We start from the raw sequence: 13,299 nt of genomic DNA on the forward strand, positions 1-13,299 counted from the left end.
ACAGCTAGCTTAAGCCATCAGTGTCCCCAAAAGAGATTATTTCTGATCCCATGCCACTCACAAACATCAAGAAACTGATCCAGGTTAGAAGTAAACAATTTAAGGAAAAAAACCCTTTACCATAGGTTAGTTCCCAATCCAGTCATATGTACAGCCAAATCAAGGTCAGTGCTGGCACAAAGTGTGAGCATAAGTTGATGAGACAAGCCTCATTCAGTATTCCTTTGAAGTATTTCTACTAATCATTAGCAGATTCAAGACATCATTTCTGATGAGCTTTAATGTCATAGTCACTTTATATGGACTACAGTCATGACTACATTATGCTTGCACATTATAATTACAGATGCTAAATACAATTAAATATTCATCAAATTATTTATTGAATAGTGCACATCTTTAAATAATTTATTCAAGCATCTGTATAGCTGATTTAATAATGTAAGTGACCATGTAAACATGTAGCTGCTGAATACTTTGCTTCATGCTGTGAATACAGTGAAAATTTTTATTCTTCTGAAATATTATAAGAGCACATGCAATTCTTCCCCGTTACATAGATTTTTTTAAAAAAATATACTCACCAGATACTGTTTTAGTATCTGCCAATATTGCATAAGGTAGAACACAGTCAAGAGTGAGAAGAATATTCCACCATGTTTTGTCTGGTCATGCATTTTGTTGTTTTCAATCAATCTAGCCATAGCTATACATTCATAGTAGCGATTCAAGAAACACAGCTTACACTTAACAGTGGAATTTGCTCAAGTTTGTGATGATCTCTAGTTACATTGGTTTATTGTGTCTGTGCACAGAGATGTCTCCTTATTGCCTAACAGCAAACATTGAAAGAACCATCTAAAATTCTCTTATTGTTACTTCAATGTACAGACTGCTATCAGTAGGAAAAAAATTAAAATTTTCATTAAGCCTCATTCTGGAGAATCTTTTTCACTACATGGCAATTCCATCAATCAGTCATGCTCAGCATTTCTTAGCTTCTCAATGCATGTGGCAACAAAAGGGTCAAGTGGCATGAAAAACTCAAGCCTGAAAATACTTTCTTCTCACACTAACAGGTTACTCTTCAGAGAATTTTCACCACAAATTTGTCTGTAGGCAAGTTTTTTCTAATGCAAATGTAACTAATGAAAAAGAAAAAGGGTAGGCCACCAACTGAAAGAAAAACATTTATTGAATCAAAGTCAATACTTTCCTTTTAATATCTACAAGCCAGCACTGAACTGACTTTATTAAAGAATGAACACAATGTAAAAAAAAGTATGTCTTATAAAAATATGTCAATTTTTTTCTGGCTATTGATCTGAAGACATTTTGAGGAATGCAAGATAGTTTTGGCAAGTAAATTTAAGCTGCAGTTACTGATGACAAAGTTCAAATCATTTTGTAATCATAGTATATTTAAGACTCATTGATCAAGTGGCATCAGAAATGCTGACCCCTAAAAATGTCACTGCATTGCTATGTGTTTATGCACCCCAGACAACTGAACATCTGATCTTGTGTCATGAAGAATCAGTACCTTTATCAGTGAAGACTATCCAACCTAACTGGAACTATTCAACCAGATAATTGACACCTACCACTGGAATACAACTTAGGGAAGGCCAACTACCTCCATAGCCCTTGTATTCTGCATGCTCTTTGTGAACTGAGGAGAAGAGTAGGTAGGTTCATAAATGTTTAAATCAATTGGATAACTATTGCAATGTGAAATCAGGGAAAGCAGAGGAAGAGAATAGAGACTCATTTATGAAGCAATCTTTATTTATAAACACATGTGTGTTTATGTATAAAAATGGAAACTATTAGGCTCAGTTATGCCTTATTTGTTAGGATGACTTTTTTCCACATAAAAATTTAACTCAGTCAGGTTTCAAATCATCATCTTGTTTCAAACCACCAACAAGGAGAAAAAAAGAAAAGGACAATTTACAGAGATAATTCGAAAACAGTGCAATATCAAAATACAATTTTCACAACGTGTGAAAGAGAAACATGCTTTGGAACCTGAGCAAAAGGCTTTTTACTGACTTTGTAAAAAGTCACCCTGTATGTTGTTTTCACTGGCATCTGTTCTGCCAGATTAGTATGTTGCTCTTAGCAACTTCCATGGCCTCTAAATATTTGGTACACAGAAACTGCCAACTACTTAGAGAGGGCTACTAAAATTTTCAGCTAATATTGCAGGCAGTCTGACATACTGCTACTGGAAATGACCATACAGCCTAAAATTAAGAAAAAATGTAAAAAGAAAGTAGCAGCCAAACATGATTCTTTTTTTTTTTTTAAATAGACTAAAGCACTTCCACAATACTTAGATACTACACTGGTTTACAGTCTTGAGGTCAGCTCTTTCAAAATAAATATACTGAACATTTATAACAAATGCCTTATGAATGCAAGTTTTCTCTTTATTATTTCAAGACCAGTTGGATAAAACTTAAAATAAAGACCTAACTCTGGAGCAGATAAGATACAAGTCCTTTTTCAGAAACAGGCATGACACATGCCACAGCTAAATTTTTCACCACCAACAACAGTATCATCAGTCTGCAGTAAGCAATTTAATTTTTTTCTGGCACCAAACAGGCCACCATACAAATTAACTCCACAAAGCATGTGGTCATCTATTCTGCTGATTTTGTATGAAATAATAATTTGTGCTTGCAGGGCCCAGGCCTTTCAAAAATGGATATGAACAATGAGAGATTAAAAATATTAATGGAAACTTACTCATTTCTAAATTACTTGATTGGAGAAAATATTTAAAGAATAAAGAGTAACAGAATGCTGTGCATTAGGTATTGATGATGGAAGCTAAGGTTGGTGCTTTACTTTGCTTTAACAAACAGCTAAAACCGATCCTAAACAGCTCTACGTCCATGGTACTGTTAGGAGGCCAATGTGCGCATGTCACTGAAAGGCACAGTAGGACCAATCTCATAAATGGTATCATCAGAGCAGAACAGCAACTTTTCACTGGAGTAATCACAAAGTGTGAACAATGAGCCATCACTTCTCTCATCATGAACACAAAGCAGTCACCAAGGCAAAAGAGGAAAAGAGATACAGGAACTCACATAAACCTGTAACACAGAAAATACCCATTAAATTGAGTTTTGAACATTTTGATAGTGATGATTTTCCTACCGTAACATATTTAACAACACACATATTTTGCTTAATTAAATGGAACTGTTGCAAAAATGGTATCCTAATTATATCACAAGATTCTTCTGAAATTTGGTATACAACTAAGATCACTTGCAAAGATTTGCCTACAATAATATCTTGGACATAAAACAGGCTTAAGGACAGATTTGCAGTCAGGACTGAATTATTAATGTCTTGTTCATTACATAATAAAAATCAACATGCTCACATGATATTGAATGTTCTACCCAGAAATGCATTTTAAAATTGTGCATCATAAGGACGCAGCTGTTTATAGGGAGCTAATTACGATATGTGGCAGGATGTTCTTCCTCACTACTCTACCAGTGCCTAAAAAGCAGACAGTAATACTTACTGGAAAGGTTTCCCCAAGGTTATCCTGCCTGAGTGTCTACAAGCTGCATCTGAACATTTGCAGATATGCCACCTCCATAGCCTCCCTTGGACTGCATTTGGTTCTGAATTGAGCTCACCTGGAGACAGAAGGGAAAGGGGGTCATAGAAAACAAGGCAGGCAGGCAGAAGTGAAGTACAGCATCTTCTTGCTTTTGGTTTTATTTTTTGTTTTGTTTTTCAAGTGCTCTCTCACCATTAAAGCTACATTACTTTTGCACGAGGACATACGCAGAGTAGGCTTTCTGGAATTTTCACTTCTGCAGGCAGCTCAGCAGGAGAGATGGAAGAACTGGTGCTGATGCAGAAGTTTTTCCTCTATCCCAAAGAAAACTGGCTGATTCAGGCTTTCATTGACCTGCTTGATTAATCAACAACATTAATCAAATATTATCGGTATCCAACTCCACTCTATCTGACAAGCTGTAATTTAGCTTGTTATATGGAAAACATTCTTTGCCAAGTATGATAAACCAGTGAAGTTAACACCATTACATTAAAAATGCATTAGTCAATTTATAAAATATCTGCATAGTAACTGAACTGTATGGCTAATTTCAGAACATTTAAAATAGGGCTTTCTAAACAAAAAAGGAGCCCTTTTGGTGTGTGGAAGATTTTTTGGTTTGTTTTTTGTTTAAGAGCATAAACTTACTTTTCCTTGATTGATACCATTCCTTTAATCAGCATGGCATTTATTTTTTAAACCATACTCAATCTATCAACTTCTCTTAAATTATTTTATTTGAAGGCATTTTTAAGCTGATGCAAACATACATAAAAAACACCCTCCACACCCCCCCCCCTAGCTTTCATTGTCTTTATCAATAAAAAGGAAAGGACTCCATAGTTCTTTTGTGCTTGTGCTGCACGAGTCAAAATAATCATCTCCTAGTGCCTGCAGGAAGACAGCTCCAATCTTAAAGGTTTGGCCTTCTTCTCTTTACACCTCAGAGTGTACATAACAAGTACACAATGAACACAAAGTACTTAAAGCTACAGCTTCTGAAATTGCACTTGCAGTAAGAAGCCTATGTCTGCAGGGCTCTACTTGCAATTATTTCAGGTATGCTCCTTCATAGAGACCTCAAAACACCACTAGAAAGCTGTATTAAAACAGTGTTGGAGAAATATCTTCAAGTAGCTTGCATGATATTTTCCCTGTCTGCAAAGACCAAAAAAAAAGTAGTGTCTTCTAAACAGACATCCACAGCAAAGCAAAGCACACACAAACAATGAATCAGAAAAACTCCTGCACATTGTTTCTCAAACCAATGTGAAATGAGCCTGTTTTAGGATCTTTGTCTTTGACAGTACAGTATATTGCAGTGCTGTGCAAGACAACTCTGAGATTTTTTATATCCTTAAACAGCACAATGTAAAAGCATCTTCTACTTTGGTGATTTTTTCAAATAAGCAATACAGCTGCATTAAAGCAATGTTATGTTCAAATTTTTCTTCATGGATAAGTGTTCAGATCCAATGCTCTAATGGGTCTGACACCAGAGACTACAAACAAAATAAGGAAATGTGGAGGAGTATACCACCCCATTCATGGGGTAGGGTTAAAAACTTTCACATTTCACCAAGCTGATGATCACAGCATTTGCTGTTGGCCTTTGGAACAAAAGACATTTGAATGTAATCAATCTATTTCAGAAAATAATCTACAAGTAAATGTATTTAGAAGAATGACTTAATGACTCCATTAATTTCATCTGAATGAACCCTACCTCTAGTGAAACAGAGCTAGAAAGACACATTGCCAGGGCATGTCACCTTCTAGCTGACAACTTACCTACATTACTCAAAAAAGGAACATTATATCAACACAAATTGCAAGGCTAAAGAGTAAATTTTCATGAGTACTTCTAAAGTTTAAATGAATCTCTCTGGTACCTAAGTCTCACATATCACAGAATCATAGAATAGTTTGGGTTGGAAGGGACCTTTAAGGTCATCTAGTCCAACCCCCCTGCCGTGGGCAGGGACATCTTCAACTAGATCAGGTTGCTCAGAGCCCCGTCCAACCTGACCTTGAATGTTTCCAGGGATGAGGCATCTACCACCTCTCTGGGCAACCTGTGCCAGTGTTTCACCACCCTCATTGTAAAAAATTTCTTCCTTATATCTAGTCTGAATCTACCCTCCTTTAGTTTAAAACCATTCCCCCTTGTCCTATTGCAACAGGCCCTGCTAAAAAGTTTGTCGCCATCTTTCTTATAAGCCCCCTTTAAGTACTGATAGGCCGCAATAAGGTCTCCCCGAAGCCTTCTCTTCTCCAGGCTGAACAACCCCAACTCTCTCAGCCTTTCTTCAGAGGAGAGGCGTTCCATCCCCCTGATCATTTTCGTGGCCCTCCTCTGGACCCGCTCCAACAGGTCCATGTCTTTCTTGTGCTGAGGGCTCCAGAGCTGAATGCAGTACTCCAGGTGGGGTCTCACCAGAGCAGAGCAGAAGGGCAGAACCACCTCCCTCGATCTGCTGGCCACACTTCTTTTGATGCAGCCCAGGATACGGTTGGCTTTCTGGGCTGCGAGCGCACATTGCTGGCTCATGTCCAGCTTTTCATTCACCAGTACCCCCAAGTCCTTCTCGGCAGGGCTGCTCTCAATCCCTTCATCCCCCAGCCTGTATTGATACCGGGGATTTCCCCGACCCAGGTGCAGGACCTTGCACTTGGCTTTTGTTGTGGTTTAACCCGGCAGGCAGCCAAACACCACACAGCCGCTCACTCACTCCCCCCACCCCCCGCAGTGGGATGGGAGAGAGAATCGGGAAAAAAACAAAAAATTTGTGGATTGATATAAAGACAGTTTAATAGAACAGAAAAGGAAGGGAAAATTATAATAATAATAGTAATAATAACAACAACAATAATGATAGAATATACAAAATGAGTGATGCACAATGCAATTGCTCACCACCTGCCGAGCAATGCCCAAACAGCGATCACTACTTCCTGGACCACACCTCCTATTTATATACTGAGCATGACATCATATGGTATGGAATACCCTGTTGGCCAGTTGGGCCAGCTGTCCTGGCTATGCTCCCTCCCAGCTTCTTGTGCACCTGGCAGAGCATGGGAAGCTGAAAAGTCCTTGACTACAGGGTACTTAGCAACAACTGAAAACATCAGTGTGTTATCAACATTCTCCTCATACTAAATCCAAAACACAGCACTAGGAAGAAATTTAACTCGATCCCAGCCGAAACCAGGACAACCTTGTTGAACCTCATGAGGTTCACACAGGCCCACTTCTCGAGCTTGTCCAGGTCCCTCTGGATGGCATCCAGTCCCTCAGGCGTGTCAACTGCACCACTCAGCTTGGTGTCGTCTGCAAACTTGCTGAGGGTGCACTCGACCCCACTGTCTATGTCATTGATGAAGATATTAAACAGTACCGGTCCCAATACGGACCCCTGAGGGATACCACTCGTCACTGATCTCCATGTGGACATTGAGCCATTGTCCACTACCCTCTGGATGCGACCATCCAACCAATTCCTCATCCACTGAACAGTCCACCCATCAAATCCATACCTTTCCACTTTAGAGAGAAGGAGGTTGTAGGGGGCCGTGTCAAAGGCCTTACAGAGGTCCAGATAGATGACATCGGTAGCCCTTCCCATGTCCACTGATGTAGTCACTCCATCATAGAAGGCCACTAGGTTGGTCAGGCAGGACTTGCCCTTGGTGAAGCCATGCTGGCTGTCTCGAATCCCCTCCCTGTCCTCCATGTGCCTTAGCATAGCTTCCGGGAGGATCTGTTCCATGATCTTCCCAGGCACAGAGGTGAGGCTGACAGGTCAGTAGTTCCCAGGGTCCTCCTTTCTACCCTTTTTAAAAATGGGTGCAATGTTTCCCCTTTTCCAGTCACCGGGGACTTCACCTGACTGCCATGACTTTTCAAATATCATGGAGAGTGGCTTGGCAACTACATCAGCCAATTCCCTCAGGACTCTGGGATGCATCTCGTCAGGCCCCATAGATTTATGTATGTTCAGGTTCCTCAGGTGGTCACGAACCTGATCTTCTCTTGCAGTGGGAGGGACTTTGCTCCCCCAGTCCCTGTCTTGTGGTCCATCCACTCAAGAGGTGTGGGAAGAGAGGTTGCCAGTGAAGACTGAGGCAAAAAAGTCGTTGAGTACCTCAGCCTTCTCCTTGTCCGTTGTCACCAGTTTGCCAGTCTCACTCATTGGGGGGGTATGCTTTCTTTGACCTTCCTTTTCTGGCTGACATACCTGTAGAAGCCCTTCTTCTTATTCTTTGCGTCCCTTGCCAAGTTCAGCTCCAGCTGCGCCTTGGCCTTCCTGATCCCATCCCTACACAACTGGGCAGCATCCCTATACTCTTCCCAGGATACCTGTCCCTGCTTCCACTGCCTGTGCATTTCCTTCTTGCCCTTTAGTTTGACCAGCAGGTCTTGACTCAGCCATGCCAGTCTCTTGCCTTCCTTTCCTGATTTCTTACACATGGGGTTTGAGAGCTCTTGCGCTTTATGGAAAGCGTCCTTAAAGATCTGCCAGCTCTGTTCTGCTCCCTTGTCCCTGAGGGCAGTTTCCCAGGGGGTCCCATTGACTAACTCCTTGAACAGCTGGAAGTTTGCTTTCCTAAAATTCAGGGTCCTGACTTTACTCTTTGCCTGACCCATATCCCTCAGGACTGCAAACTCCACCGGTGCATGATCACTGCAGCCCAGGCTGCCTCCAATCCTGACGTCACCAATTAGCTCACTCACCAACAGGTCCAGTGTCGCATTCCCTCTGGTCGGGCTGTCTATTACCTGGCTTAAGAAGTTATCCTCGATGCACTCCAGGAGTCTCCTGGATTGCCTACAGCTTGCCATGCTGCTTTTCCAGCAGATGTCGGGGTGGTTGAAGTCCCCCAGCAGGATGAGAGCCTGTGAGCGCGATGCCTCCTAGAGCTGGAGTATTCATCAATAGGCTCCCCTTGATCGGGCGGCCTGTAGTAGACACCAACCACAAGGTTCCCTTTGTTGCCTCGGTCTCTAATTCTTACCTATAAGCTTTCAACCTGCTCGTGGCTATTCTTCAGAGACAGCTCCTCACAATCTATCCATTTCTTGATGTAGAGGGCAACCCCTCTGCCCCTCCTTCCTCACCTGTCCCTTCTGAACAGCCTGTAGCCATCGATAGCCGCACTCCAGTCATGGGATGCGTCCCACCAAGTTTCAGTAGTGGCAACTAGGTCGTAGCTTTCTAGTAGCACAGTGGCTTCCAACTCCTCCTGTTTGTTGCTCATGCTGCATGCATTGGCGTAGAGGCACTTCAGCTGGGCTGTCGGCTGTGTCACCTTCTTAGAGGAACACCCCTTAATTCCTTTGAGGTATTTCACTGGTGTTTCCCTGTTGGCTTCTATTACCTCAGGAGCCCCTGGCTTATCTCCATAACACTTCAAGTGTGCTCCAGTGTACCCAGCACGTCGCAGAGCAACAGGCTAAGAGCCCTCGCTAGCACCCCCTCCCTCTAACCTTGGCGTGTCGTCCCACAGCTTGTCACAGGCAAGCCTGATATTATCCCCCTCCCCCTTCAAGTCTAGTTTAAAGCTCTATCAATGAGCCCCGCTTGCTCATGAGCAAAGACCCTCTTCCCCCTTTGAGAAAGGTGAATCCCATCTGATGCCAGCAGGCCTGGTGCCGTGTAGTCCATCCCATTATGGAAAAACCCAAAATTGTGGTGGTGACACCAGCCATGGAGCCATGTATTAATAGACTCAGTCCATCTGTTTCTTCCAATGTCGCTGCCTGCAACTGGAAGGATAGAGGAAAAGTTACCTGTGCTCCAGATTCCCTTACCAACCGTCCCAAGGCCCTGAAGTCTCTTTTGATTGCCCTTGGACTACATGTTGCGGCTTCATCGCCACCCACATGGAAGAGCAATAATGGGTAATAGTCCGAGGGCGGTACCAGGCTAGGAAGTTTCCTAGTGATGTCCTTAACTGGGGCCCTAGGGCAGCAGCAGACTCCCTAAGAGGAGGGTCTGTCCGGCATATTGGACCCTCTTCCCCTCAGAAGGGAGTCACCTACAACTATAACCCGTCTTTTCTTCCTTGTGGAGGTGGTCGTGATATGGGGGGGTAGGCCTTTCTGACCTTGGCAACACCTCTGGTGTAGATGGACCGTCATCCACATCATCCATTGACTGGCCTTCCACATCCAGAGCCTCATACCTGTTGTACAGAGGCACCTGGGAAGGCGAGGTGGGCAAGGAAGGGGTTTGCCTGCTGCCCCATATGCATGTTTGTGTTAGCAAGTAAAGAAGTATCAGTCTAAAATATGGAGGCTGTTGCACCTAAAATAAACTCACTCCAGCAAATGTAAGCTTGACTGCATTAGTAGTTCAGTGGCCATCTTCTATATGAAAATTTATGTAGGATACATACAATGTCAAAAACACTGACCAAAAAGCAGGTCTAACAGAATTGTGGGCTGACAAGGCGGCAATCTTTCTGAAGCAACCTCCTTTTTAGGCAGTCTAAACTACAAGAACAAGCACAATGAAATGCTTTTTTTTTTTCTTCAAAGATACCATTGCCTTCCCTATGATGATACATAATAACAAAGGTTCTTTTCTGTGTTACATCTAATTTAGATAGGATAAGGATTCAAGAATTTTGGAAGGGATCATGCCAATTAAAGATCATACAATCTGTTGTGTTGCATCAATTGCGTTGCTATCAATTGTTGCATCAATGTGTTGCTAATCAATTTCTTCCCTCCCCTTTAAAATCAGGAAATAAGATGGTCCTTGAGAGAGTAAATGAGAGAAAAACTAAGAAAAGAACGGAATACATGAAATCAAAGGATAAATTGAGGATTATGAAGCAGAAAAAGAAAAGTGAGAGACTTCACCGTGGAATACAAAGATAAAATAGAAAGAAGGTGATGGGAATGAGAAGGGAACAGTGCACAGAGGGTTCCTACTGTATAATTTTACCTTTGACAAAATAGCAAGTTTCTCTACAGAGAAGGCAAACTATTTCAGTAGTCAAAAAACTACTGTACTCAGAAGCATTGGGATATATAATAAAGAACAATGCTGATGAAAAAGGTGCAGAGCAGATACTGAATTTATTCCCAAATTTATATGGGAAAAAGCTAATAAAATTGCAGGAGGTCTTCCTAAGGTATTCAGAAGAGAGAAGGCAGAAGTAAGTTCACGAAGTAGTATAACATCCATACTATAAAGGAAGTTAAGCAGCAGAAAAACACATGAAGAGAAGACTGTGATCTTGGAATTTACACTGTCAAGAATTAACACAGAGACTGGATGAAATATTACCACAGTGAGTCACCAAGGAAGAGGCAGGAAAACAGGCAAATGTGAAAAAGTAGAGATTTGTGCTTCTAAAAAGAGAGAGAAAAGGATCATTTTTTGCATACTGTCTCTTCTTATCTGGGATCAGAAAAATTACTCTGGTCATTGATGCAGCACATTATCCAAAAGAAAAAAGAGAAAGAGATACAACCAGTTATGAGTGTTAAAATGAAAGAAAAAGTCCATGTAGAAAGACAATAATGATTATCTACTATCTGGAGATGAGTTGGGTATTATGCAAGGCAAAGGTGAGGGCAAGTAGGGGAAAAAGTCTGAGGTGAGAGAGTAAAGCTTCAGGCAACCAACACAAGCCTCCCATGAGGCTGCTCAGCTGTGAGAATGAGAAAGGTTCTCATGGGAAGGGCAGCAAACATCTAAAAAGCAAAGCGCCATGCATTTTAAAAATTTTATTAAGAACATCACTCACTCATTTCATTATTTCAATTTACACATAGTTTTAAATATTAATGTAATATATTGCATTAAATAGATAATTAGCTTTAATTTAATTTTATCAAGCTGAAACTGTGCTTGTCTATTTAACTTGCTTACAGATGTCTTAGTACAAATTACTTCCAATCCATAATGTTGCTTCAGGGAAAACCTGGTACTTTGTTTGCCATGTCAGATTTCCCAGCTTTGCCCTTCCCCAATGACTACTGAGTTACGAAAGTTTTTTCTGATCACAGTAAGCTGTAAAAAATCAAACTAGTTTCTAGAAAGCTACAAATGACCTCACTTGCCTACATGAAAACTGACTTCTTTTCTTTACAGCTTTGTTCTTTATTCTAATACTCCTGACAGAATTCTGTCTTCCCCTTTGCTAAAATCTGCCATGGAGAAACAATTTTTTTCCTTTAAAGGGGATTATTAAGGTCAAGAAGTATTTTTCATCATTATCTATATGCCACCCTTTTCTTAGATCGTGTATTAATGACCTTAAAAATATATTGACATTTCACAGAAAATATGAAGTAGTACAAAAATCTATTCTCATAAGGTCACTTTCAATATCTGTCTTAGTGTATTGGGTATATATGGCAAGGTTTTGGTAGCTGGGGGGCTGCAGAGGTGGCCTCTGTGAGAAGAGGCCACCCCTGCAGGGTGGGGGGGCTGCCTTGTGCCAGGTACAGCCAGTTCCACAACAGCCCCACTGCAGGCCAAAACTGAACCCATGAGCAAAGTTGGTGATGCCTCTGTGAAAACATATTTAAGAAAGGGCAAAACCGCTGGAGAGAGAGGAGGAGGGAACAAAAAGAGTGAGAAACAACAAAGGGAACACCAAGGACAGAGAAGGAGAAGGTGCTCCAGGCACCGGAGCAGATACTCCCTGCAGCCTGTGAAGGACCCACACTGAACAGATGGATATTCCTGAAGGACTGCAGCCTGTGGAGAACCCATGCCAGAACAGAGCTTTAAACTAGACTCAGTGGGGGAAGGGGATGGAGTTTTGAGCAACAGAGAAGAGCCGGGGGCTGCTGATGCGTTAGGAACCAACAGGGGAACACCTGAGAAATGCCGCAAAGGAATTGGGGCTCGATCCTCCAAAAAGGTGACGCGGTCGACAGCCCAACTGAAGTGCCTCTATCCCAATGCACGCAGCACGGGTAACAGACAGGAGGAGTTGGAAGCCACCGTGCAGCTGGAAAGCTACGGCCTAATCGCTATCACTGAAACTTGGTGGGATGACTCACGCGACTGGAGCGCTGCAATCGATGGCTATAAGCTGTTCAGAAGGAAGGAGAGGCGGGGGGGTTGCCCGCTATGTAAAAAAAAAAAAAAAGAAAAAAGAAAAAAGGATTGATTGCACAGAGCTGTCTTTGAAAGACAGCGATGAACAGGTTGAGAGCTTACGGGTGAAAATTAGAGGCCAAGCCAACAAAGGAAACCTCGTGGTTGGTGTCTGCTCTAGGCCGCCCGATCAAGGGGAGGATGTTGACGAAGCGTTCTTACTTCAACTACCAGAAGCATCGCACTCGCAGGCGAAGAGTAAAGTCAAGACCCTGAATTTTAGGAGAGCGAACTTTCGGGTGTTTAAAGAACTAGTGGATGGGACCCCCTGGGAAACTGCCCTCGGGGATAAAGGAGCAGAAGGGAGCTGGCAGCTCTTTAAGGACGTTTTTCTTAGAGCACAAGAGCTCCCGATTCCCACGCGTAAGAAATCAGGCAAGGAAGGCAGGAGACCAGCATGGCTGAGCAAGGACCTTCTGGTCGAGCTGAAGCGCAAGAAGGAAATGCATAGGCAGCGGAAGCGGGGACACGCATCCTGGGAAGAATATAGGGATGCTGCCCGGGTGTGTAGGGATGGGATCAGGAAAGCTAAGGCACAGCTGGAGCTGAATTTGGCAAGGGATGTGAAGAATC

General features: G+C 42.3%; 1 protein-coding gene across 1 annotated transcript in view; it reads right to left on the reverse strand.

Moving 5' to 3' along the window:
• Positions 1–1,874: 1,874 nt before the first annotated feature.
• Positions 1,875–13,299, reverse strand: part of LOC142074759 (CDC42 small effector protein 2-like) — a 115,272-nt gene continuing 103,847 nt past the window's right edge. The window contains exons 5-6 of the mRNA XM_075135631.1: positions 3,554–3,671; positions 1,875–3,110 (exon numbers count right to left, since the gene is read on the reverse strand). Of these exons, the coding sequence (XP_074991732.1) occupies positions 3,573–3,671 (99 nt within the window). The 3' untranslated portion in view covers positions 1,875–3,110; positions 3,554–3,572. The remainder of the gene's footprint in view (positions 3,111–3,553; positions 3,672–13,299) is intronic.

Source organism: Calonectris borealis, chromosome W (genome assembly GCF_964195595.1).
Source record: "Calonectris borealis chromosome W, bCalBor7.hap1.2, whole genome shotgun sequence".
Taxonomy (NCBI): Eukaryota; Metazoa; Chordata; class Aves; order Procellariiformes; family Procellariidae; genus Calonectris; species Calonectris borealis.